This window comes from Artemia sp. Qi Xiang Cuo, chromosome 19 (genome assembly GCF_049724085.1).
Source record: "Artemia sp. Qi Xiang Cuo chromosome 19, ASM4972408v1, whole genome shotgun sequence".
In the NCBI taxonomy this organism is placed as follows: Eukaryota; Metazoa; Arthropoda; class Branchiopoda; order Anostraca; family Artemiidae; genus Artemia; species Artemia sp. Qi Xiang Cuo.
In genome coordinates, this window is record NC_142812.1 from 33,475,358 (window position 1) to 33,502,340 (window position 26,983).

Genomic DNA, 26,983 nt, shown 5'->3' on the forward strand with positions numbered 1-26,983 from the left:
TATTATTTTATCAACACGTTTTGTTATTTTTCATTAGGATTAACCTAACTTTACTTTTCGGATGTGTTTTCAATAACCGACAAGTTGATGCATGTCTTTAAAATAGACACTTTACTGTATACCTCCTATGCAAAGTATTCAACGGGGTACGCTTGTCGTCAGTTCTCAAGAGTCAAATTCTTTTAACCTATGAATACATAGAGTTTCAATTACTGGCAATAATAAAAATGTACTCACGTCCATCCTCCGAAAATTCTCTAAGATCTGTCTAACGTGGAGATAGTGCCGGTTTTCTTCAAGTGTGCTTGTGACCCTCCTTTGGTTCAATAGTTTTTTTTTGTCTAGAACTGATCTCTGTGCTCGCTATTCGAAGTTTCTCTAAGTATCTTTCGTTTCCTAAACTTTCAGCATGCTCTAGAAAAGTAGCAGAGCTTCAAAAAAATGCAAACCGAAACGATGTGACATTGCATTGTGATCCATTTGGCAATTACGAAGAGCTGCAATGCGATAATGGAATTTGTTGGTGTGTCAACCCACTTACACTGAAGGTCTTCAGTCATTCTGTTAGATTGGATTTTGCTCCAATGTTACCTTGCTGTAAGTCATTAACATACCTCAACTTTTAGTAGATATAGACTTCAACATTAAACCTTCTAAAAACTTAACATTTTGAAAAGTTCTATACAGCAAGATCCAATTCGTTGTAATTTTTCTATCTGGAATATGCACTAGATAGCACCAAATGCTTATCACGGTCACTAGTTATTTGAAAAAAATTAGGATAACTTGGAACAACACTTTGACTACGTACACTTAAATGTGGCCGGTCGATAAAACAGAGGCCAAAAAATATCAAAAGATAGAATGATACTGTAGTTCCTTTGTACTCTAGCTTATTAGTCATTTTAAAGATTGATTTCATTGTTTGCGCGTTCCCTATATCATGTTGCATTGACCTTGAAATAGTGCTTCCCAATTTGTATTTTATTGTTGCAGTTTTGGTAGATTTTATTCATTTTTAAATTCAATCTTGACATAATCACGTAAGCTTAAAGCTATTGTTGTGAATAAATATATTATATTCTATTCTAAAAAAGACTTTAAAAAATAACATTGGTAGCTACTTTTGGAAAAGTTTTTTTCCAGGAGCGCTTGGTTTAAATGATCCGGACACTTACCTGATTCTTTTCATCTAAGTGACCCCAGTAATATGGGTCGTTGTTATTTCGCGAAACTTCAAAAGTAGCAGAAAAAGTAACAAAATTGTTACGTAACCCTAGCAGTGGCAGCTAATTCTGGTAATGTTTTTCTCAAGGAGTTCTGGGTTTAACGGGGCCAGAAACTTATCGGATTCTTTTCGTCTTAGTAATCCTAGTAATATATGTCGTTGTTATTTTTCCTATACCGCAGGGGCAAGATCTTCAAAAGTAGCAGAAAAAGAAACAAAACTATTACGTAAACCTACTACACTGAACCGCTCTCTTATTCTCTATGGGCTGGTAAACTTTAGATTTTTTCAAATACATACATTTCGAAAATATTTTGCAATGAAACTTTAAAGTAAATTTTACACGAAATATATTACTGAATTAAAAGTAAACCTAAGATAAAAGTAAAATGGATGACGGAGAGGTACATTGCGAGGCAAAAAAAAATTAAATTACTTAGTAAATAACGTATGTGAAGAAAATTTTCTTGACGTAATCTTATCCCAAAGTTTGCTTCAGAAATAATATTCAAACTTTGGATCCAAAAATATAAACAGTACACTTCACGTTATTAATTCATCATTACACTCTTTTTAAAATACGGGTGCTGATATTTTTCCTCTTTTTTGTTCGTCTGATCATACCATTATTTTAAATAGCCCTTAGAGGAGAATTGTCTGGTGCATTCCATGAGCCAGGGTCAGGAATTTTCAACTGTAAGGGAAAGTATATTTTGGAAATTTGAGTTGAAACTTCCAAATGTCTTGAAGGTAATTGTATGACAGACCCGTTACCGCTCAAGTTGTTCATTCATTGGTTTATTACAGAACCGGTTTTTTTCGTTAGTTTCTTTCAGCTTAGCGTGAGACAAGACAAAGAGAAATGACAGAATAAATGGAAAATATATAATTTGGGTTATATATTTGCACATTAGGGGGAGGGGGTAAAGTATTTGGACAGTGTGAAGTAAGGAAACAAATCTTACTACATAATATGCGGAATAACTGTACCTATCACATTAGGTATGCAGACCCACTATACTTTGCCCCCACACCCAGGGCGTCCTAAGGCTCATTTTATTGGGGTGGAAAGGAGGATTTTCGTAAATTTTACCGAATCGATACCTGATTTATGCCGAATTTTCTGCAGAAATCAAGAATTTTGCTAAATTTCAGCCGATTTTGCAAAATTTCGGCCGAAATTTTCGCCTTTAGCAAAAATTTTACCGAATGCCAAAGCCCTCACCATCCCCCCCCCCCGTCTTGAAGTACCGTCTCGTAAAGTATATCTGCACAATTTATCTATAGAATAGCGAGGTACATCAATGATGTATTTATTAAAACGGAATCTTAGTTTACTGATTAAATGAAGTATTTCATTTATGCAATTAATTTGTGTGTTTTTTAGGCAAGATGTACGTATGTGTTTTCTATGTTATGTATTTCCTATGTGATGAGTAGAGATTGTTGATGTACGTTTATGTTATTTGAGCTTTTTTATATGTGCTTGGGCGTTTTTTGGCTTGTCAAATAAAGCGATTCATTTTTACGTTGTAATTCTCCTCCTTTGTTAGATAACACTGAAACTTTTGGCACCAAATATTTGCGTCGGTGTGAAAGTGTCAATTATGCAAGAACGAAGCTTGAAGAACTGTTAGCGAAGAAAAGTATCAAAGCTTCTTTTGGTCGACTCTCTTGTGATTTTGATGGTGGTTATGGCCCTGTGCAATGTGATTTCAGCACGTAAGTATTATCATCTTAGGCTAAAAATACTGAAGGAGACTTTAATATTTTCAATCGTCTTCAGTCTGTAATTGCCAGGAGATGAAAATGTCTACAGGCAAACGCTGGAAGGTAAATGGTGTATCTGCGGTTATTTAGATTTAAAAATGGCAGGCAAACAATAGAATGTTCAGGTATGACTTGTGCTGTTCTCTAAGCATGCACGTCAGATATATGGAAAGATGTCCTTGGTTTCAAAAATTTACGACAGAAGGGGGAACACTTTCGTAACTATGTTCTTTCATTCGCGAATTGAAATGACGTTTCAAATTCACCATAGATATTCTTTTGTAATATATTCTTCAAACGGACTTGATCGTTTGGATCACTTCTTACTGCATAATGGATACTAGGTTACCAGCAGGGGCGGATCCAGGATTTTTTTAGGGGGGCGCAAAACTGGTTGATCCGATAAAAATTTATGAGGGGGGGCGCAAAATAGGTTGATCCGATAAACTTGCGTTAGGAGCAAGTTTAATTACCGCAAAATTGAGTTATTTAAGTAAATTACATTACTTCAGACTACTCTAGGGGGAGGGAGCACGCCCCCTCCCCCTGGATCCGACACTGGTTACCAGTCTAGAAAGTCTACATAATTTTTAGTCTACATAATTTGGTAAAGTTCTACCAAATCATATTATTGAGTTAAGAATAAAGTGAATACACCATTCGATGCCTTTTTTTTATGCTGATTACGAATATAATAATCATTTCTATCGGAAATGAATTTCAGCCCCCCCCCCTATATATACCTAACCTAACCCAACCTAACATACCCCTGAATTGGCATATATAGGGGGGGAGCTGAAATTCATTTCCTATAGAAATGCTTATTATATTCGTAATCAGCATAAAAAAAGGCATCGAATGGTGTACTCACTTCAGTCCTAACTCAATAATATGATTTTGTAGAACTTTACCCATAATTTTTAGGCTACCAGTCTAGAAAGCTTCTGATCAACTTAAAAGAATTAATCTATGCATTTTACAAGCAAACAGTGGGGGTTAGGGGGACAGTAACCCCCATTATATCTTAGACAGGCCTGAGGATGATTTGAAAACAGATCTGAAGTTAGATTTTTTTAAGGATTATTTTTAAACTTCTTAAAATGGTAGCTGTCGCCTACCCAGCCTTACCATAAATCTTTCCAACTAGCGGGCCTCTCCTTCCTTCACTATATCCTCCAGCTTGAACAGCATTATGAAATATCTCAAGCTGGTTCTCCTAGCTGGAAATTCTTCTATCAGCTGCCTTATTTTTTCCATAGTATACATCTCGTACTTCTGGCATAATGTGGATTCAGCCCTACTTATTCGGCAAAGATATGACCAAAAATTTCCAATTCCTGTTATGGCTTCTATAACCATTTTCATCTCATACCGGCAAAATGGAGTTAAACTTTTGGAATAATTCCTTTCTTTCCTTACATACCACCTTCCTGTGACAGTTTTGTTACGGTCTCTCAAAGATGTCCCAGTCTTGGCTGCTTCATCTGCTATAACAGTACCCTCTATTCAAGAGTGCCGTGGGACCAACATCATAATAATTTGGAATCCAAGCTGCTCAAGGCTTAATAGAATTCCAATTCTCTCTTTTACTGGCTCTTTACGCTTAGAAGAGCCTTTAGGCTTGCTTGATTATCAGTTAAGACATACAAATAAGGAGTGATACCTAAAACTTGAACGAATTATTCCATATATGAGGGGGGGGCTGCTCTATTCTAAACCCCTACCTTTAATGAGACTTTATGTCTCAGTTCTTTAAGAACTACTACTCAAACATAAGTACTGCTGGTATGGGATATGAAGCATGTTCAAACCTCTATAAAACTTTTCGTGGTTCAGTGGTGGCCCCCTCCTGAATCCACCACTCTTTAGGCTAAAGTTTGAGTTTCTGTTTCAATTCTTTAAGAGTGACTACTTCAAACACTACCTTGTACTATGAACTTCATCATAATCTAAAAAATAAGGCTAGTATTTTCCTTCTCTTATCACAGAAGTAACATTATTCAAGTATAGAAAAATATGTCGTATAGAAAATATGATGTCTTTAAAAAACCTTTACATTTGCCTTCTGTAGATTTTTCGCAGGTTTATTTTTTCCGTGATTTATGTTTCTTTTTTTTAATTCCAATTCTCAAATATTAAAAAAAAATTTCTTTCACAGATGTAAATGCAGTAAAAAGGACAACAGTTTGATAACGCCATACCAGGGCACTACGCAGCAGCAAAAGGATATGACTTGTTGTAAGTTTCCTTCTTTTACTACCTTATCTTGTTAAGACATGAGCCTTTTGGGAGCCCTCGAGGACTCAGATAGCAAAGGGGGGGGGGGCCACAAGTATACTTTTTTGTATTTCAGCAAACTAAACGTGCATGTACACTCGAACCAGAGCTGTCCAAGCAATCAAGGCCGTACTCAGAGGGGGGTTAGGGGGTTTGACCCCCCCCCCCACCCGAAATATTTGTCCGACTCATAAAAACGTAACAAAAATGGATATAAGCAAATTTTTGTATGCGTTTTTTGAGTTTTTTTGCGTACCCCCCCCCCAAAAAAAAAAGAGTAAAACCCCCTCCGAAAAAAATTTTGGGTACGGCCTTGCCAGCAGTGATATATTTTATTAAATAATTATTAAAAAAAAATCGAAAAAATTGTTTTTTTTTTCAAGTAAAGATCCATATCAAACTCATTACCAGGAGAACTAAATTTCCATATTAATTCAAACTCAAAACAACCGGAAATTACTATTAAAAAATAAATAAAACCCAAAACGAACAGAAATTAAAATAAATGATCGTAGCAAATATAAATATAGCAGATGCAAACTTAGGTGAATAGATACATTTTAAAACGAGTAAAAATTAAATTTAATATTCAAGTCAAATTTAAAACGAACAGAAGATGCTACAAACAGGAGTTTCGCTACTTTCCCCTTCCCGATCCCCTAACCGCAAAAATATTAAGCCTATTAAGTCATTTACGCTTTATATTTTCACAGTATCTTTCAATTGAGGTAAAAATCCCCCTTAACATTCTCTGAAAGTTTCAACTTAATACCCTTAACTGTTCCTGAGATATTGCAATCATCATTTTAACAACGTGAATGTACGTAGTATCTTTTGATTCAATTTAACATCCCCTAAAAGTTTCAAATAAGTAGCATTAGCCAGTCGATTTTCAGATACTGAACATGGGAATTTTTGACAAGTGGGATGCCCATAGTTGTGTTATGATTAAATTTAGCCATTCGCGCGATGTTGCAGATAAGACCTTTTGGCAACCTGGATATACTATGCTATTTTGACACGCAGGATTCAGTTAAACTCTTTTGATTCAGTTCAATAGTTTTATTCGTAATAGTAGACGCTGTAGCATTATTTATAGTCACAATCGCAATCACAGTAGCAGTACTAATAATAGTAGTCACATTCGCAAGCAGTTGCAGTTGCAATCACCAGTTGTGCACTCGTAGTCGCAAGTTGTTGCACTCGCAGTTACAAGTAGTCATAATTGTAAGTAGCCACAGTCACAAGTAACTGCAGTAGCAGTCGAGCTGCATTCACATTTGCAGTCGCTAGTAGTCACAGTCGTAAGTTTTCGGGATCGCAAACAGTCCCAATCACAAGTATTCCTAGGCTTAACTACTCACAGCCCTAAGTAGTCATAGTCAGAAGTTACCACGGTTGCAAGTTGTGACAGTTGCATATAGTTGTAGTCGTAGACCCAGTCGCAATCGCAAGTAGCCTTAGTCGCAGTCAAAAGTAATTGCATTCGCTAGTATTCACAGTCACAAGTAGTTACAGTTACAAATAGTCAAAGTAGCAAGTAGTTGTATTAGCAGATACAAATAGTTGCACCCGTCACCCCCGTTGTCATACGTAGTCGTACTTGTAGGTAGTCCTAAGTATTCATAGTCGCAATCAAAAGTAGTGGCAGTTTCAGCCACAACAGTAGTAGCAATAGTGGTCCTGAAGGTGTAAAGTCTTAAACCGTTTGCCGCTCCTAAGATATTTCAGATATTTCCTTTTCGCAACCTGGATATACATAGTGGACACAGTTGCGGTCTCAAGCAGAGGTAGTCGACGTCGCAAGCACTCACATATGCAATTAGTCCCAAGTAATCGCAGTTGGAGCCACAGTAGTAGTAACAAGAGTGGTCTTGAAAGTATAAAATTAATGCCCTTAGCCCCTCCTAAGATATTTCAGATACACCCTTTTGATAACCTTGTTGCACAAAGTGGCTTTTAATTTAATGTAACATTCTTCTCAGCATTCCCTTAAATTTTACCTTTATACCCTTATCGTTTCCTGACACACTCAGGATCAAACATTTCCCCTCTTTCCAAATCATAAATCCTGCATGTAAATAATGGGCAAATTGCATAATTTACAACCTTTTCTCCAGGGGCTGTGAGAGGATTGACATTCCCAGAGGCACAGTTATTAGACTTTTTGACTAACTTGAACACAGTGGCCATTTCATAATTTTGACCAGTATTAAGAGGGTCAAAAAAGGACAAGGGGGCCCATTGTGCACCAAGCATTGTTCAGCATATCCTGAAAGTTTCAACTTAATGCCATCAGCCGGCCGTAAGACAGCACTGATGTGCCCTTTTGACAATCAGCATGACCTTAGTAATTTTTATTTTCTTCAACATCACCCTCAACATTCCGTGATAGGGACACGGCATCCTTGGAGGTATAATTACTAGACATTCTGAATATTTTGAATAAAATGCCTTTTTAAGATTTTAATCAGTGTTAAAGCCTAACGTTGAAAGAGCAAGAGGAGGGGGGTGTTGGTTATCCTCCGTTCCTTTTTCAACATCCCTTTAAAGATACCTTTAATGTTTCAAGTTAATACCTTTAACTGATCCTTAGATAGTGCTGTTGCGCCCTTTTGACAACCTCCCTGCATATAAAGAGTTTTAACTTTGCTTGACATCCTCCTTAACATTTTCTAAAAGTTTCAACTTAATACTCTTAACCTTTTTGGAGACTTAAAATTAAACGTGCATCCAATAAAAAACCTTATATATAAAGAATGGGCTTATATATCTTCTAACACTTGCCCCAAGGGCCATGGGGATTATATCATCCACGGAGGCATACTTTTTTGAATTTTTGACTAATTTCAACAAGATGGCTATTCCAACATTTTATTAGACATTTTTGGAGGGAAGGCAGCTGAAAAGGGAATCGGAGGAGGACTGATTATCATCCCACGAATTTTCAACACCCATCTTAACATTACTTACTTACTAAAGATAAGGCTATTCAGCCCATCTCGGCACCAGGAAGCTGATGTACCAGGTTCTGCGAAAGTGATTTGTCCCCTATCTGCGGACGAATGAGCTAAAACCATGACTTGTTCCACATGTACCACATTTCCGAAAACTGCCTAACAGTTCGACGTCCTTCTTCGCGACTTTCTGCCATGATTTGATCTGGCCTCCGAGTTTTTCTTCCAGGAGGAGGCAGGCGCTGCAGTGCTAGGGTCTCCTCTGGGTATCGCACTACATGACCAAGACACTTCAGACGTCTTTTCTTGGTTATTAATTTAAAAAAAACTTTTCCACATAAAAAGTTTTTCAAAGAAAAGTAAAGAGCCCCACTAAGCCAAAAATGAACAGAAATAAAGTCAAATAACCTCCCAAGCATAAAAGTACCGCAAATCACCATCAATAAATAAATGAAACTCGAAACAAACAGAAATTACAATAAATAACCGAGTCAAACTCAAAACGAGCAAAAATTAGCATGAATACGGCTGATAACCCCCATGCCTTCTCAAGACCAGAACATAATTTGCACTTTACTGAAAAAAAATGACCGTGGATTGTCAGTTTAATAAACGTCTACTGATGTTTATTCCTTAAAGTTTTAACATTTTTTGTATTTATTAAAGCAAAAAAATTATACATTTTAAATGTATTTTGTTTTCAGTAAATTGCAACTTATGTTCTGGTCTTGTATGGGCATGGGGATTGTCAGCCCCACTCATGTTAGTTTTTGATTGTTTTGAGTTTCATTTATCTATTGATGGGGATTTGTGGTAATTTTACACTTGGGACGTTATTTGACTTTATTTTTTCTCATTTTTGGCTTAGGAGCTCTTTACTTTTCTTTGAAAAACTTGTTTTGTGGAAAAAGATTTTAAAATCAATTTCTGTTCGTTTTTTATTGACATAATCTTTTTCATGGAAAAAAATTATATTTTATATCTGTTTGGCTTTTGTTTCTATACGAATCCATAGTTTGGCTTGCTATTTGTATGTTCGAGAAACTTTTTCAACAATTTTTAATCCTAACACAAATAGTATTGTTTCATTGAAGCTTTTGCCTCCTCAAGTTGACCTGAAAAATAAAACTTAATATCACCCAAAAAAATGTATATATGCTTTTTGACAACCTGGATACACTTACACTCTTTTGATTTATTTAAACTGTAAAAGCAGAAGCAATAATAGTAGTAGCCAAAAAAGCTTCCAATTAATACCCCCAGTCGTTCTCGATATGTTGCTGAGGTTTCTTATTGGCAACCTTGCACACAGTGCCTTTGGTTCACTTTTAAAGAACCATTTGGTTTTAAAGTATAATGGGCCAATTGCATAATTGCGGGGGTTTGAAATACTCAATATCCCTAGAGACAACTGCTGGACTGTTCTACTATGCTGAACAAAATGGCTGTCTCAAAATTTTGATTGGATGTGTCTGGAAAATGAACGGGCTTGGTAGGAGGGCTGCTTCCCTTTCAATCTCTTTTTACTCTTCAAAAGGGCGCTAGAACTTTAAATCTTGACACAAATTAGCTCTTTTAAAAGTTTCAATGATATTTCTAGCTATTGTAGAGCAGCGCTACCTATGATATATTGCTTATATACCCTGTTGAAAAACACATGCATATATTTTTCCCGTTTACCCTCCGCCCGCCCCCTAAACGTTCCCTAAAAGTATCACCTTAATACCTGTAGCGGCATTAGTTATAGTAACTGTATTGGTAGCATTAATAGTATACGTATTGCTTTTTGGTGATTTTTCATCTAGTCCTTGAAGTTTCCACTTAATACAATTAGCCGTTGCCTATGACGTAACTGATATATCCTTTAGATAATTGATTTATATACTTTTGTGATTTTAATCTTAATGCTCTTAGCTTTGCAAGTAGCTGCAATAGAGGTATTAGTTGAAGTAGCAGCAGCAGTAGTAAATGTAGCAGCTGCAGTAGTATCAGTAGTAGCATGCACATATTGCCATTTGGTCAATTGATCTTCCTCTTTAAGCCTTTTTCTGAATGTTCCAAATTAATATACTCAGTCATTCCTGAGTTTAACCCTATTGACAGCGCATATACACTTAACGTGTTTTGATATAATTCAATACTCCCCTCAACCTTCTCTGAAAGGCTCACCTGAATTCCCGTTTTCTTTTTGGAAAGTGAAGGTCTCAAACATGCATACCTTTCATAACATATATTGTATGTAGACAGTGAAGAAATTGCCTAACTTACAGCCCTTGTTCTGGAGGCTATGAGGGGGTTGACGTCCCCAACGTCCCCAAAGGCATAATTACAGGATCTTTCAACTATGCTGAAGAAAATATACGTCTCAAAATTTTGATCGGATGTTTGTTTTGGAAAACGATGGTCGTGGGAGGGGGGCTGGCATGGCCCTCGATTAACTTCTGACTCTTAAAAAGATTGCTATAACTTCCAATTTCTAATCAAATGAGCCCTATCCAAAGTTTATACGACCACCCGTTCCACTAAAACCTTATATGCCTTCTGGGCATATATTACAACCCTTACTTCCAGGTTCTGAGGGGCTATTTCAACACCAAAGCTCTATTTATAGGATCTTTAGAGTATTTTGAACAAAACGGCTATCTCAAAATTTCTATCAGATGTATTTGAGGAAAAGAAGGCGTGGGAGGGGGGCTAGTTGCCCTCCTACCACTTTTGACTCTTAGAAAGGACACTAGGACTTCCAATGTCCAATTTAATGAGCCAAATCCAAAGTTTATACGACCATACTTCCCATAAAAAACCTCAAATGTCAACAATAAGCAACTAGTATAACTTATAGCCCTTGCCCTGAGGACCGTGGGGGAGGGGGGGGGGTTGTCATCCCAAGACATAATAACTGGACCTTTTAAGTATGTTTAACAAAATATCTATCTCAAAATTTTGATTGGATGTGTTTGGAGAAATGATGGGTGAAGGAAAGAGGGGGGGGGGGCTTATTGCCCTTCAATCACTTTCGACTATTAAGAAGGGCATTAGAACTTTCAATATCCAATCGAATGAGCCTCCTACGAAATTTATGCGACCACCCTTTCCATAAAAACTTAGATTTCCCCGGAGCATAACTTACAACCCCGGTCCTGAGGGCTCTGAGGGGGGGGGGGTTGTAATCTTCAAAGACATAATTACTGGACCTTTCAACTACGCCGAACAAAATGGTTATCTCAAAATTTTGATTGGAGGAATTTGAGGAAACGATCGGCGTGGAGTGGGGGGGGGCTGGTTGCTCTCCAATCGCTCTTGACTATTAGAAATGACAATAGAACTTGCACTTTCCAATAGAATGAGCCCTTTTTGAAATTTCTATGACAACTCCCTATATACGAAGTGCCCTTGTCTAAGCCCCCCTAAAAAAATCGATTAAGGGGACCGAAAAGAGAGTGAAGCTCGAACCACTATGCAAATAATATCAAATTCCTCTCAATGAGAAAAGATCATTATTACAAATTTTCTCTTCTTCCTTTGAAGTTTAAGGTCAACTTTGTCATACGAAAGCAATGTGTATTCGGCTGACTCTTCCTAACATGAATTATTACGAGTGATGCTATGACTAGGAACTAGTACTATCTAACCTGAAAAATTTTTTTCTAGTGTGTGCCCGAGATACAGTTATCCTCGATGGTGGCGGTTTGATTTGTGACAACGGTGGTCTTGGCAATTATAACAAAGACCAGCCGGGGTTTTGCTCTGATGAAAATGGTAATACATTCGATAGTGACTCATTGGTTGGATGCAGCCCACCAAACTGCCCAGTTCATCCCGTGCGATATAGTGTATGGCAAAGTGGCTCTTGTTCTTAACTTTGGGTATGGTCAAAAAAGCTGAGCAGATTATTATTTCTTGGTTAATTGTTATTAAAAGACAATTAAAACACAAACGTCCTATTTGCATTTTATGGTACTGTACATAAGTATCGAAAGATTTTTTTTTCATTTGACCCGATGACTCGCTATCGGGTTTGCTGAGTAAACAGATAGTTAATAAAACATAGTTAAGGACCATTCTAGATCTTTTGATTTACTCAAAAATATGTTTATGAGCATTGAAAGAGCTTCAGTAGAATTCTAAGTATATTCTACCCTAATGGTACAGTACCATGAAAAGTTTGATTGGTACTACTCTATAGTTAGGCTTACTCAAAAGAAAACACTAAAAAATTCTGAAAACAGCTTTCAAGAATTTCTAACATACTTACTTAAATCATTCCTAATGAGCACTTGAATTTACTTTAACCCCCAAGTTTGCAGATATGTTGCCCAAATTAAATATTTTCTATGGATTTTTCCGTTTCTTGATTTCGTCGACGTTGCTTCTTTGCTCTTAAATCTATCAAAGAATTCGTCGTAACGAACTGTAAGTAAGGAGCGACGCGGCTCATTAGTAACCGAAACACTAAAAAATAGAATTATGATACTAAAATTCTGATAATATATATATATATATATATATATATATATATATATATATATATATATATATATATATATATATATATATATATCAAAAGAATTGGCTTATTATGCTGATTCAAAATAGATAATTCAATTAAGTTATATAAAATTCCCTTGATGGCTCGGAGCCATCAAAGGCTCCGAGCCTGAGAAAATTTGCCTAATTTTAAAAACGGTGGGATCTTAATGAAAATCACACAATCCAATTCAGTGTATCAGAGAACCCTACTGTAGAGGTTTCAAGATCCCATTTTCAAAATGTGGAATTGTACATTTTCTGCCAAAAAAAAGATCATTGATGCGTCTTTGTTTGGTGTTTTTTTCCAGGGTGATCGTATCGAACCAATGGTCTTAAAATATCGGGAGGGGGCTCATTCAAACGAAAATTTTAGTTGCCCTTTTAAGTGGCTAAAACGACTGTAGGGCAGCTACGCTCCCTCCCACGCCCTTTTTTCTCAAAGTCGTTCAAACAAATTTTCAGATAGCCATATTGCCTAGCATAGCTGGAAGGTCCAATAATTATGCCTTTGGAGGTACCATGACCCCCACAAACCCCAGAGAAATATCTTTAAGTTACAAAATTTGCCCATCATCTACGAATAGTATTTGTTATTGGGAAGTACGTATGCATTTTTAAGGTGGGCGGAGGGTGAACCTTCTCCTAGGGGATTTTTCTATAGGGAAGGGAATTCTTCGGGATGAATTTTTCAGGAGAGAGTTTGTACTGGAAAATTGCCAGAATTCCTATACGAAATTATTTTATTTGTCTTACTTTCGCTTTGCCGGCTCAATTTTACATGTGGAGATGTTAATGGTAATTGTCCGGGGTAAATTTTCACCGGGATTATATTGTCTAGAGGATCTTTCTGTGGAGAGGGAGCCGGATTTCTGGGCATTATTTAAAAACGACCAAAAACTAATTAGAAAAACAAAACAAGTTTTTTTTCAACTGAAAGTACGGAGCAACATTAAAAATTAAAGGGGGTGATCCTCTCCTCAATAACTCACTCTTTACTCTGAAGTTTGACTTTTTGCCGCAATCCTTTAAGAACGACTCCTGAAACACAAAGGTCATTTATTTAGAAAAATAAAAAGCTCTTTTAAAAGTGATAAAAAAGAAACTTTAGCGTGAAGAGTGAGGTATTGAAGAGGCGGCTACCCCCCTCATATGCGTAATAATTTCTTTTTGTTTTAAGTTTTAATGTAGCTTCTTGCTTTCAGTTGAAAATATGTTTTTATTTAGTTTGAACAAAAGAGTAAAGTATGGCAAAATGCATAGAACAAATATAATGCGGGCTGCATATTTGTACATCAGGGGGAGGGGGGAGGGGATGTGCTGTAAGAAAAAATTAAGTGAAGCACTTTTTAGGGACGATATAAGTAAGTAGTTAGGATTCTTTAAAGTTATTTCCTGAATTTTGGAGTATTGCCTTTTGAGTAGGACTAACTGTAAACTGATACAGTTGGATTTATTAACATTGTTGCTATTTATAATCAAATATATTCGTGTGTATCCTCGAATGTTTAGAATTTTTAAGCTAGCAGCAAGGTCGTACCAATGGGTTGTTTTCTATCTTTTTTCTAGGGGGGGGGACTAGAAGGGGGCATCTGGAAGACCCTGACAATAGTTATTTCTGTATTTCGAAAGATGAAAACAAGGGCTTTTGGAAATAATCTTTAAGCCACTCTTAATAGTCCCAATCCAGCCACAGAAATCTATTAAAAATGTCACATTAACTGCCAGGAGGATGTTTCATGCCTATCACCTCTATTTCAGTTTTAGGTTTCAAATTATTTGAAATTCATGAGTTTACTGTATGATTTTAATAAAGTCCTTGTGTTTTATTTTATGTCTTATACCAAATTGAACAGCGCTATTTTCTTTTATATCATTTTTATTGTCTTCATTTATTTTATTTTTATTGTTTTTATATATTTCGTTTTAGTTAATAATGAATGTAAATATCCTTTTTTTTTTCTGCTGAAAGCATATAGAACTTCAGCTTCTGACGGCTAACTTATTTGTTTGTTTATTCTAAATAAATAAAAAATCTTATTGTCATTATGATTTCTTTTATTTCAAATATTCTTGCCAGGCAATAGCTTGAGGTTCAGATTGATATTGTAGGATTCCCTTTTAAATATTGAAAAAAAAATACAAATAGGCTGTGTTTAAAGTCCTTAAGCTACTTTCGTTTTACAGAGATACATTATTACTTTCAAGGAAGGTCCGCGGTCCTTGTCCCTGCCGGGAGATTTTTGGTGAAACCGTGGATGCTGGCGGGTCTCGGTCTACCATCTCGGAAACCATGGGGAGGCGGGTTTCGGTCTAGTCCCTGTCAGAAGGGTAGCATAGGTATGTCCAACCGTGCTCAACAAACTCAAATTTAGCACGAAACTCCGAATTGACCATGCATTAGATTTCAGACAAATGCCTGGTCCATATCATAATCAAATTTGTCTATAAAACCAAAACTACCCATGACTATAACGACAATTGTGTAATATCCGAAATTTCTCGAATAGAAAAGCACTCAACCTTCAAGGATAACATTTGAGATTGATTGACCAGGGCTAAAATTTAATGCATAACTTTTTGAAATTAGAAGAGATAGAAGGTTGGAACAACAGTTCTCCTATCTGTAGGATGAAAACTAAAAAGTAGCATCAGTGGGCATTAGTTGGGAAGAAACTGGTGTTGATACACGCTTTTCAAATCAATGTCTTGCCATTTCGATTTTCCGCTTTTGTGCTACAAGTGAGACATCAAAGTAAACAAAAAAGCTGGATAATCAATGGTCTTAGCTTTTTCAACAGAATGATTACGGTGTGGATCGAGGAATATTTTACTAAAGCTATTCACTAAAGAGAAATACAAAAACCAATTTTTTCTTCTTTTATTCAACAATTCGTCCGCAACTACTTAAATAAAACTGTATAAAAATTAGGCCTATTCAATATATGAGCTTGCGGAACTCTTATATAGAATGGCAAATCAATAACGAAGAAAACAGTAATATGTTTTGAAATGTTTCATCTAAAAACGAGCACGTGGAAATTATTTACACATATTTTTCAAAGACTGACAATCGTGAAAGTTTTAAAATAATGATAACGACTGTCTCTATAACAAAAGAAGCCGTACTTATAAAGTAAAAACACATTTTTTCCACTAAATTTACAACTGCTGTTTCAGGTTAAAAATTATTTTAAAGCCTTTACGATTGAAGATGTTGTTTAATAACAAGGGGGCACTTTTTTAATGTAAAAAAAAATCAATTTCATAGCTTTGGTACTCTCCTTATTCTTTGATTCGTGTAATGTTAAGATGAATTATTTAAACACAGATCAGATTAACTGATTCCTAGGTTTCCACAGAAGTCCCTGGCTTTAGAAATCATAAACATTGAATGCATTATACATTATAAATTAAGATACAAAAAATACAAGACTTTTAAACGGAAATCAATACAAGACTTTTAAGCCTACTATCTTCAAGAATATACTTCAGTTAAAAATCAAGTTATTTGATCAATGACATTGAAATAGGTTTTAGAGGTTATACGAATTTAGAATCCTTTAGAGTAAAAATTGATAAAAGGAAAATTTCTATATATTGTTATAAACGAAAGAGGACAGCGAAAAACACAGCTCCCAGAATCAGAAGGCAACGAGGATAGAAAGTGACATCTGTAATTAATCTCATGAGGATACTCCCCTGCCGATGTTTTTGTGGAGAGATGTCTCTGACAACTTATGTGCCAGCCGGAGTGGGAAGGCCTAAGTCGCAGTCGAAATAGATTCACATGAAACCAATTAATAAGCAATAATAATCCAACAAAACAATCCTACTATCATATTGATAGCCTAAAAATTTTTAGTGAGCAGATGTACTTGTGTACATCCATTCCAAGGCTCATTTGCACGCCCCAGTTAACAGTTCAATTTTGCTCGCGTAGCGTTCCTTTTCAAACAACATGATTACAGGCTCTATTTAATTCAGTCTTTCGGTAACTGAAACAAGGCCATAATGATGAGTGTGTATAGTTGATGAGTTGAATGAATTGTTCGAACTGAAAAAATTCTTGCACGACTAATTTTTTCTAGGTCGAATTTTCCGGTACCAGAGTTTCGAATTCAAGTTCATAATTTAATTTTGTCGCTAAATTGTGCCACAGCTGCCACGCTTTTACCGTAGTTTTATTGAAAATTTGGTAGGTAGTACAGTAGGTAAGATACTCTGGTAAGTAGCGCGTAGCCAATAGGTCTATGAAATCACTTCCCCGCTCCCACACCAAAAGGTCAGTGGCTCTCTGGTCACAAATTTTATTTACATATGGGGAGCCAGATAGTATGGATACCGTATTATTTTTTTTTTTTTTTTACTTTTTATCGGTTAAAAAGAGACATATTTCTACAAAACATCCCCAATATTAGATACCTATGGGGACTCATGGGGATGATATCCGACGAAGCAAAATCATGGCCCAAAGAATTATGTGTGAATGCTTAAAGTGCGGTGTAGCAAAACACAGCCATAATCCGAAGATTCCAGAATTAGCTATCGTGCACTATCTAAGTGTGAGTTTAATAAGTGTACATATTACAGAATAAGCAGTCACGCGCGATCTAAGGGGAATAATAAATCAAATAGATTTTAACCCGACACCTATAGATCCAATGCCATAGCCTAAGAATTCATTGACCCCCAATAAGTATAGATAGATACCCCCAATTTAAAACACTTACTTTAAAGATATCATTTAACTCCAACAGAATAAACGCAAATGCAACAGTTTTAACAGGAAAATAGATTAATAAGCGATACAGAAGATTTCAACTTTCCGAATTAATACTGGATTCAGCTAAGACTGTTGCCATCCAGATTTCTACTTACAACGATTGTAAGTGCTACTACTGCGAAATTATCTTTTTCTTTCGTTCTAGAGACATTTCTAGAATTTCCAGTTTTGTAAAGTCACTCATATATGCATTATCGTTCAGAAATTCATTGAAACAGTAGTCTCTATGATGGTTCAATTGACCATAAAATTTAAATTAATGATAAAACAACCATAATTAACCATAAAATCAAAATCAACTATCTTCCTCACTTAGCCTCAGTACGGACAAAATCTTCTCCCTCTGAAGAAATTTTCAGAGAAAGTTTGCGTCCGTAGACACAAGCATAGAAAGAAATAGTTCTGCCCAATATCAAGGGTAGCTAGAAAGTAGAACGCTACCCTATTTATGCTGGTATCTGTTTTTCAAAATACGGTTAATTAATCGGATGGAACAGCAATATTTTGTGCACCCTTTTTAACTCAATTTGGAAAAACATACGACAGATTTAATGAAGAGGTTTTAATTAGTACAAACGACGGTTTCAGAATTTAATGAGCATTTTTCTTTAAGAAGATCAAAACCTTAAATGTACCCCTACTTGTCGTTACGTTGCTTATGTAGAATATATTTTGTTGTACATGGGCCACTAAGCCAGAAAAAAAGCCCTAGGAAAGGAAACATAACAAATTTGGTAAATCACAAAAATTCTCCTTACTAAGGTTGTTTCCAGGGAGGATTGTAAAACACAGACAATGAAAACACACGTAGATTAAAATAAAGCAAAAATTTAAAATATTATAGGACTTCAGAATTAAAAGACAACTGTTGTATAAAAAAAAAAGTGTCAATAAAAATGGCAATGAAGTGCGGAACAGAGAAAAGCTTCGATCAATTTCCAAATTTCTTCACAGAATGTTTAAGCGCAATAAATTTCAACAAGACAACTCCTGGAAAAAAAAGAGAGATAACATTAATAGAAATGTATGGACAAGTGAACCGAAAAAAGAACACCATAAAAATAGTGTATTAACATTGTAAGTGGTTGAGAAGATAATATCAAATTTACTGAAAGATTGTTATTTATGTCAACATCTTCAAGGTGGAACCCCCCCCCCCCTTACTCCCACAAAATTAAAACTGCTAAAATAATTTCAATTTTCTAGGTATAAATTTTCTGTTAGTTTCCAATAGCTTCGCATATGAAGCCATACTAAAACGTGAGCCTTCTCCTTAAGAAAATATCTATGTACTAGCCAAAAGTCTGTCAGACGACCAAGCATAAAAAAGAAAAAAGACATAGCGCATACTCTTTTTTGAGGACTAGAGAAAACATATTTCGCCATTTTTCCTCAAACACAAAACTACAAATCGTCTTATAAAATAGAAATTCTAAAAGTTTCAGGTTGATACCCCGCTGGAAGACACGAACCAAGTGACCAATTGTAAAAGTACTCCGGGGAAATACTGGCTTCCTTCACCCGTTGTATAACCTCACTCAATGGGCTAGGCGTTAGGCCCGGTATAATTCCAGATTAAAAGAAACCGTTATAATTTCAAGATTTCCAATTCATTACTAAGAGTGTTGTGCAGCCTGGCTAGGGATTTTGTTTATGGCGCATTTCGGGCATCCAAAGCTGAATATTAATTAATACTGCTTTTGGGATGACCCTTGTCTTTCAGCTTTCTGTGATAAATTTCTGATCACTGAACTCTGAAAGAAACAACCTGTTATGAATAAAATAAAACATAGCTATATACTACGTATCCAGGCTCTGAAATCTTCTGTACTCATTATCTTTGTGGGATTCTATTGTCACGAGAAACTCCAATAACTACTCCAATATAAATAGACCTCCCCCCCTTATAGACCTCCCCGACTCCAATATCCAATAAATAGACCTCCCCCCCTTTTTTTGTATCTCATAAGCCTTTCTGTTATAGAAGCAAGGAATTAAAACAAAGAAAGAGATGTGGATAGTCTATCCTAAAAAATATGAACTGAAATGCTTCTGGCCTTCGCTTCGCAAAATTGAAGACTAGAACTATAAATCAGCTGTCCTCCGACAAAACCTAGTATCTAAATTTGAGTAAGTTCCAAGAAAAACGCAAAACGTTGTTTTGCTCTACGCATTTTTACCGTCTTCATTTAAAGAATGAAGTGATGATGGTCATTGTATGGTGCTGCTGATTGTTTTCACTGATAAAGTGTAATTTGTCAGCTACTAGATTTTGGTGTAAATGTAAATTTCTAGTATGTATATACTAGGTATGACACGAAAACAATGGCGAGCTTCTGTGTAGATACTAGATAATATCAACAAAACTGAGCATCAGAGAATAATTTCGTTTGCACCATTGGATTCCTCGAGGTCTAATTAGGCGGGATCCATTCTTAACTAAAATTCGAATTTTTTGTAGATACTAGGTTTTGTCAGAGGACAGCCGAATTATGGACCCGAAAAGAATTCTAATTCCTGGATATTTCAGTTGTTTTAGTGATTTGATATTGCATCCATCATAGATGACGATTTTTGCGTCTACTGTCTAGGAATACTTTATCCAATTTATTTCTGTTTTACTTCTCCCTTCAAATTATAGCATCTAAAAGGGATGCTATATGATCTTTATAGATAAGATGTAATAATGCATAAGACTATAAGTATTTCTTTTTTTAACTTTATCTTTATTGCTGCAATCAAACGAACAGAAACAAGTTTCCGTCTTGATAAGGTTTTATTCTTTGTCGTTAAAAACTTAGTACAACTTATAAATTAGAATTTATCTTCGTCCTTCACCCTTTCCATTCTAATTCGGGAAGAATTATGGATTATAATTTATACAAGCATGCCCTTTTACATGAATAATTTAATATAAAACAGCGGTTGTGGAGTGAAAAAAATGTATTAGAAATCAAGGCCGTATCCAGGATCTTTTTTCGGAGGGGGTTTTATTCCAAAAAAAAATTTTCGGGGGGGGGGGGGGGTACACAAAAAAACTCCCCCTGACCCTGAAACTCCCCCTGAAATATCTGATTTGCCAATAGTCTTTTATCGAGGTTTTAAATGACTAATGAATCGTCTTTTGAAAGAAACAACCTTGAAACTTTTAGAGATAACTTCTTTAGGAAGAGCATTCCAGATCAAAATGCAATGTCGAATAAAGCCGTTTTTCAAGAACTCTCTTCTCGGCTTGTCAGCCTCAAGACGATTGACCCGAATTGTGTGCCTTCGTGTCTGTCTTATTGGTTAGACAATGGGGTGGCATAATATGAGAAATTGGGGCAATACGAGAAGAGTTAAATTGGACCTAGCTCCTAAAACCATCCTTTATATTTCTATTCTTCATTTAGAATCAAATTTTAATCTAGTGTCTATTAATGCAATATGTACTTTTCATCTTATTACTTTTTGAATTCAGAATACCTGGAGTTCTCAGCAAAGTGAAATATTACACAGTGCAGGTTGCTTGATCTCTATTTGAGCTATTGTATTTTTCAATCTTATTCTTTTTGCAAAAACTTATCAAGCCGGTAAATGTAGGAAACGAGGCTCGTTGAGTGTGGAGCAAAACGTAAGCGTCATAAATATAAGGTTTTGGGCTTATCAAGCCGGAAACTATTCTAATGCAAAAAGGGATGGTAAATGTAGGAAACGAGACCCGTTGAATGTGGAGCAAAACGTAAGCGTCATAAATGTAAGGTTTTGGACTTATCAAGCCGGAAACTATTCTAATGCAAAAAGGGATGGAAAGGTGGAAAGGAGGCTCGTTGAATGTGGAGCAATATATAAGCGTCATAAATGTAAGGTTTTGGACTTATCAAGCCGGAAACTATTCTAACGGAAAATGGGATGGTAAATGTAGGAAAGGAGGCTCGTTGAATGTGGATCAAAATGTAAGCGTCATAAATGTAATGTTTTTGACTTATCAAGCCGGAAACTATTCTAATGCAAAAAGAGATGTAAAGGAGGAAAGGAGGCTCGTTGAATGTGGAGCAAAATATAAGCGGCATAAATGTAAGGTTTTGGACTTATCAAGCCGGAAACTATTCTAACGGAAAATGTGATTGTAAATGTAGGAAAGGAGGCTCGTTGAATGTGGATCAAAATGTAAGCGTCATAAATGTAAGGTTTTTGACTTATCAAGCCGGAAACTATTCTAATGCAAAAAGGGATGGAAAGGAGGAAAGGAGGCTCGTTGAATGTGGAGCAAAATATAAGCGTCATAAATGTAAGGACTTATCAAGCCGGAAACTATTCTAACGGAAAATGGGATGGTAAATGTAGGAAAGGAGGCTCGTTGAATGTGGATCAAAATGTAAGCGTCATAAATGTAAGGTTTTTGACTTATCAAGCCGGAAACTATTCTAACGGAAAATGGGATGGTAAATGTAGGAAAGGAGGCTCGTTGAATGTGGAGCAAAATATAAGCGTCATATATGTAAGGTTTTGGACTTATCAAGCCGGAAACTATTCTAATGCAAAATGGGATGGAAAGGAGGAAAGGAGGCTCGTTGAATGTGGAGCAAAATATAAGCGTCATAAATGTAAGGTTTTGGACTTATCAAGGCGGAAACTATTCTAATGCAAAAAGGGATGGAAAGGAGGAAAGGAGGCTCGTTGAATGTGGAGCAAAATATAAGCGTCATAAATGTAAGGTTTTGGACTTATCATAGCCGGAAACTATTCTAACGGAAAATGGGATGGTAAATGTAGGAAAGGAGGCTCGTTGAATGTGGAGCAAAATATAAGCGTCATAAATGTAAGGTTTTGGACTTATCAAGCCGGAAACTATTCTAATGCAAAAAGGGATGGAAAGGAGGAAAGGAGGCTCGTTGAATGTGGAGCAAAATATAAGCGTCATAAATGTAAGGTTTTGGACTTATCAAGCCGGAAACTATTCTAATGCAAAAAGGGATGGAAAGGAGTAAAGGAGGCTCGTTGAATGTGGAGCAAAATATAAGCGTCATAAATGTAAGGTTTTGGACTTATCAAGCCGGAAACTATTCTAACGGAAAATGGGATGGTAAATGTAGGAATGGAGGCTCGTTGAATGTGGATCAAAATGTAAGCGTCATAAATGTAAGTTTTTGGACTTATCAAGCCGGAAACTATTCTAATGCAAAAAGAGATGGAAAGGTGGAAAGGAGGCTCGTTGAATGTGGAGCAAAATATAAGCGTCATAAATGTAAGGTTTTGGACTTATCAAGCCGGAAACTATTCTAATTCAAAAAGGGATGGAAAGGAGGAAAGGAGGCTCGTTGAATGTGGAGCAAAATATAAGCGTCATAAATGTAAGGTTTTGGACTTATCAAGCCGGAAACTATTCTAACGGAAAATGTGATGGTAAATGTAGGACAGGAGGCTCGTTGAATGTGGATCAAAATGTAAGCGTCATAAATGTAAGGTTTTTGACTTATCAAGCCGGAAACTATTCTAATGCAAAAAGAGATGGAAAGGAGGAAAGGAGGCTCGTTGAATGTGGAGCAAAATATAAGCGTCATAAATGTAAGGTTTTGGACTTATCAAGCCGGAAACTATTCTAATTCAAAAAGGGATGGAAAGGAGTAAAGGAGGCTCGTTGAATGTGGAGCAAAATATAAGCGTCATAAATGTAAGGTTTTGGACTTATCAAGCCGGAAACTATTCTAACGGAAAATGGGATGGTAAATGTAGGAATGGAGGCTCGTTGAATGTGGATCAAAATGTAAGCGTCATAAATGTAAGGTTTTTGACTTATCAAGCCGGAAACTATTCTAATGCAAAAAGGGATGGAAAGGAGGAAAGGAGGCTCGTTGAATGTGGATCAAAATATAAGCGTCATAAATGTAAGGTTTTGGACTTATCAAGGCGGAAACTATTCTAATGCAAATAGGGATGGAAAGTAGGAAAGGAGGCTCGTTGAATGTGGAGCAAAATATAAGCGTCATAAATGTAAGGTTTTGGACTTATCAAGGCGGAAACTATTCTAATTCAAAAAGGGATGGAAAGGAGGAAAGGAGGCTCGTTGAATGTGGAGCAAAATATAAGCGTCATAAATGTAAGGTTTTTGACTTATCAAGGCGGAAACTATTCTAATGCAACAAGGGATGGAACGGTGGAAAGGAGGCTCGGTGAATGTGGAGCAAAATATAAGCGTCATAAATGTTAGGTTTTTGACTTATAAAGCAGGAAAATATTCTAACTTAAAAGTGTTGGTAAATGTAGGAAAGGAGGCTCGTTGAATGTGGATCAAAATATAAGCGTCATAAATGTAAGGTTTTGGACTTATCAAGCCGGAAACTATTCTAATTCAAAAGGGATGGGAAATGTAGGAAACAAGGCCCGTTGAATGTGGAGCAAAACTTAAGCGTCATAAATGTAAGGTTTTGGACTTATCAAGCCGGAAACTATTCTAATGCAAAAAGGGATGGAAAGGTGGAAAGGAGGCTCGTTGAATGTGGAGCAAAATATAAGCGGCATAAATGTAAGGTTTTGGACTTATCAAGGCGGAAACTATTCTAATGCAAAAAGGGATGGTAAATGTAGGAAACGAGACCCGTTGAATGTGGAGCAAAACATAAGCGTCATAAATGTAAGGTTTTGGACTTATCAAGCCGGAAACTATTCTAATGCAAAAAGGGATGGAAAGGTGGAAAGGAGGCTCGTTGAATGTGGAGCAAAATATAAGCGTCATAAATGTAAGGTTTTGGACTTATCAAGCCGGAAAATATTCTCACTGAAAATGGGAGGGTAAATGTAGGAAAGGAGGCTCGTTGAATGTGGAGCAAAATATAAGCGACATAAATGTAAGGTTTTGGACTTATCAAGCCGGAAACTATTCTAATTCAAAAGGGATGGTAAATGTAGGAAACGAGGCCTGTTGAATGTGGAGCAAAACGTAAGCGTCATAAACGTAAGGTTTTCGACTGTTTACTTACCAGTAGGATTAACATCAACTTTAATTCTGTCAATTGGATCTTTAACTCCTAAATCTTTCTTGTCAAATAGCTCCTAGAAACAGAAACGATCGAATTAGTATTAGGGGGTATTAAAGATTAAACTGAAGGATAACTAATTATATCTGAAACGTTGTCACGCAGTAAAATAAACATGAACGTAAAAAATGTAATGAAGTAAACCGTACTTGAGTCTGCTATTTTCTACTATATCTGTCAAAAAGGACCAGCAAAGGAAATATCAAATATTTAGCCAATAATAGATATCTAATAAGACATTTTCAAGACGAAATGAGCCGGTGAGCAAAAACACGAACGAAAAAAAGTACCGGTAACAAGTGCCTGACACATTATTTAGGGGTATTGAAGATAACATTAATATTTTGGTGGGTTACGATTTGAAAAATTGTCTATATATTAGATATTCGCCCAATAGTAGGCATCTAATAAAACATGTTAAGACTAAATGGACAGGAGAGCTGAAAAAGAACGAAAAAAGAACAGCAATAGCTGCCTGACAAGTCATTTAGGGGTATTGAGGATAACATGCATTCTCAAAATTTAATGTGAAAAAAATCAAATTTTCAGCCAATAAAGGATATCTAATAAAACAGTTTTTAAGACAAAACGAGTAGGAGAGCTAAAAAAAATGGAAACAACCACCTGACACATTATTCAGGGGCATTGAGGAAAACATGAATATGTTAGTGCATTACAATTTGAAAAAATGCCATAATGTCAAATATCTAAAATGTCATATCTACTAAGATATTTTTAAGACAAAATGGACAAGAGACCCAAAAAAAAAGAATGTAAAGAAGAAACCGTAAAACAGCCTGAGACATTATTTAGAGGAATGGAGGATATAATGAATACGTTAGTGAATTACAATTTGAAAAAAAAAATTAAATGTTAATTTTTAATTTTTTTACATTTTTAAGGCAAAATGGGCAGAAGAGCTAAAAAAAAGTATGAAAGAAAAATTCAGCAATAACAACTTGACACATTATTTAGAGGTATTGAGGACAATAAGAATACGTTAGTGGAATATAATTTCAAAAATTGCAATTAAAAATTAAGAAGGAGTTTGTATCCAGAGGTTTTTGTTTAGTGACAAAGAAAACTTATATCTGAAGAAAGCTCTATATATTCAGTATGCATCACTGAACACATACATACGTGTAGGCCAGTGACATTAATTTGCAATCCAAAATCAAATAGATGAATTTATTTCAATATACCGTAATCTTTAATTTGTGTCGAAAACAGCCTACGCAATAAAACTATAACAGGCACTTTAAATAATCACTTATGGAAAATCATACTAACTTGTGAAAAGAATGGGGAAAGCTTAAAAAAGTCCGCAACATGGTGAAACAAAAGAACGGTCTTTGGTTTTGGCCAAAAAGAGTTTAATTATATTTAGATAATTTCGGAGACAACACTGCCTTTCCATGGCGATAAATAAATAAGAATTCAAATAGGGATCAAATCTTTTTAATAGACAGTGATTTTCACAAACAGTGATAAAATTTCACAAAAATACTAGATATTTCAGTCACATATGCAGTGACCGACATCACTAGTAAAACTAAACTACTTTTAGTTTTAAACTTAGTTTAAACTTTTAAACTAAGTTTAGTTTTACTAGTGATGAAAGTCACTGCATATGTGACTGAAATATCTAGTATTTTTGTGAAATTTTATCACTGTTTGTGAAAATCACTGTCTATTAAAAAGATTTGATCCCTATTTGAATTCTTATTTATTTATAATTATATTCAAGATCAAGAAAGGGGGCCTAGTCATGCTACAACACATTACGGAGTGGGCCTACTCCCCTTTTTAGGTATATTTTGAGCCTTTCAAATAGTCATAACCAAGCCTTTTGAACTTGAAAAAACCCTCTGGTGCTCACACCCCAAGACTCAATCCTATCTGCATCTATGGCCAATAAGCAATTACTGCAATAAAGAGTCTCAAATCTAATAATTTAAGTAGTTGCATAAAACAGTAATTAGTGTTATCAAATCATATATTGCTTTATTTTTTCAGAAAAAAATTAGCTATAATAGTGGATTATATTTCTATAAAATAAAATTGACCATGTTTTCATATTTTTTCAGTACGTTTTAGAAGTAAGCCATATTTGTAAAAGACTTTCGCTACGCTTCTTGCAACACAGTTTGTTGTGAGGGGGTAACAAATTTTCTCCCCATCTCCCTACCTGGAGGACTTCAGAAATAAACATTACGGACATGCCTGACCCACATAACTTATAAAAATAATAGACTCAGTTAGTCTTCACTTCTTTCTTATGAGGTGTACAAAACGTAATATAAGGGGGTGTTAATGAATTTGTTACAGATAAGGTAAACAATCTACAAGAGAACAAATATTCATTAATAGTTTAAAGATAAGTAGTTGGGCTAGGTGGATGAAATGCTGAGATATTTTTTTA

General features: G+C 35.7%; 2 protein-coding genes across 3 annotated transcripts in view; one reads left to right on the forward strand and one right to left on the reverse strand.

The window, feature by feature from the left end:
* LOC148940758 (thyroglobulin-like) overlaps positions 1-12,182 on the forward strand; it is a 53,337-nt gene extending 41,155 nt beyond the window's left edge. The window contains exons 4-7 of the mRNA XM_089104844.1: positions 409-597; positions 2,782-2,950; positions 5,157-5,236; positions 11,884-12,182. Coding sequence (XP_088960970.1) covers positions 409-597; positions 2,782-2,950; positions 5,157-5,236; positions 11,884-12,092 — 647 coding nt within the window. The 3' untranslated portion in view covers positions 12,093-12,182. The remainder of the gene's footprint in view (positions 1-408; positions 598-2,781; positions 2,951-5,156; positions 5,237-11,883) is intronic.
* Positions 12,183-15,624: 3,442 nt separating this feature from the next.
* Positions 15,625-26,983, reverse strand: part of LOC148940759 (alpha-N-acetylgalactosaminidase) — a 43,117-nt gene continuing 31,758 nt past the window's right edge. For both annotated transcript variants that reach the window (XM_089104716.1, XM_089104717.1), the window contains exons 9-10: positions 24,505-24,577; positions 15,625-18,535 (exon numbers count right to left, since the gene is read on the reverse strand). In XM_089104716.1, the coding sequence (XP_088960842.1) occupies positions 18,477-18,535; positions 24,505-24,577 (132 nt within the window). In that variant the 3' untranslated portion in view covers positions 15,625-18,476. The remainder of the gene's footprint in view (positions 18,536-24,504; positions 24,578-26,983) is intronic.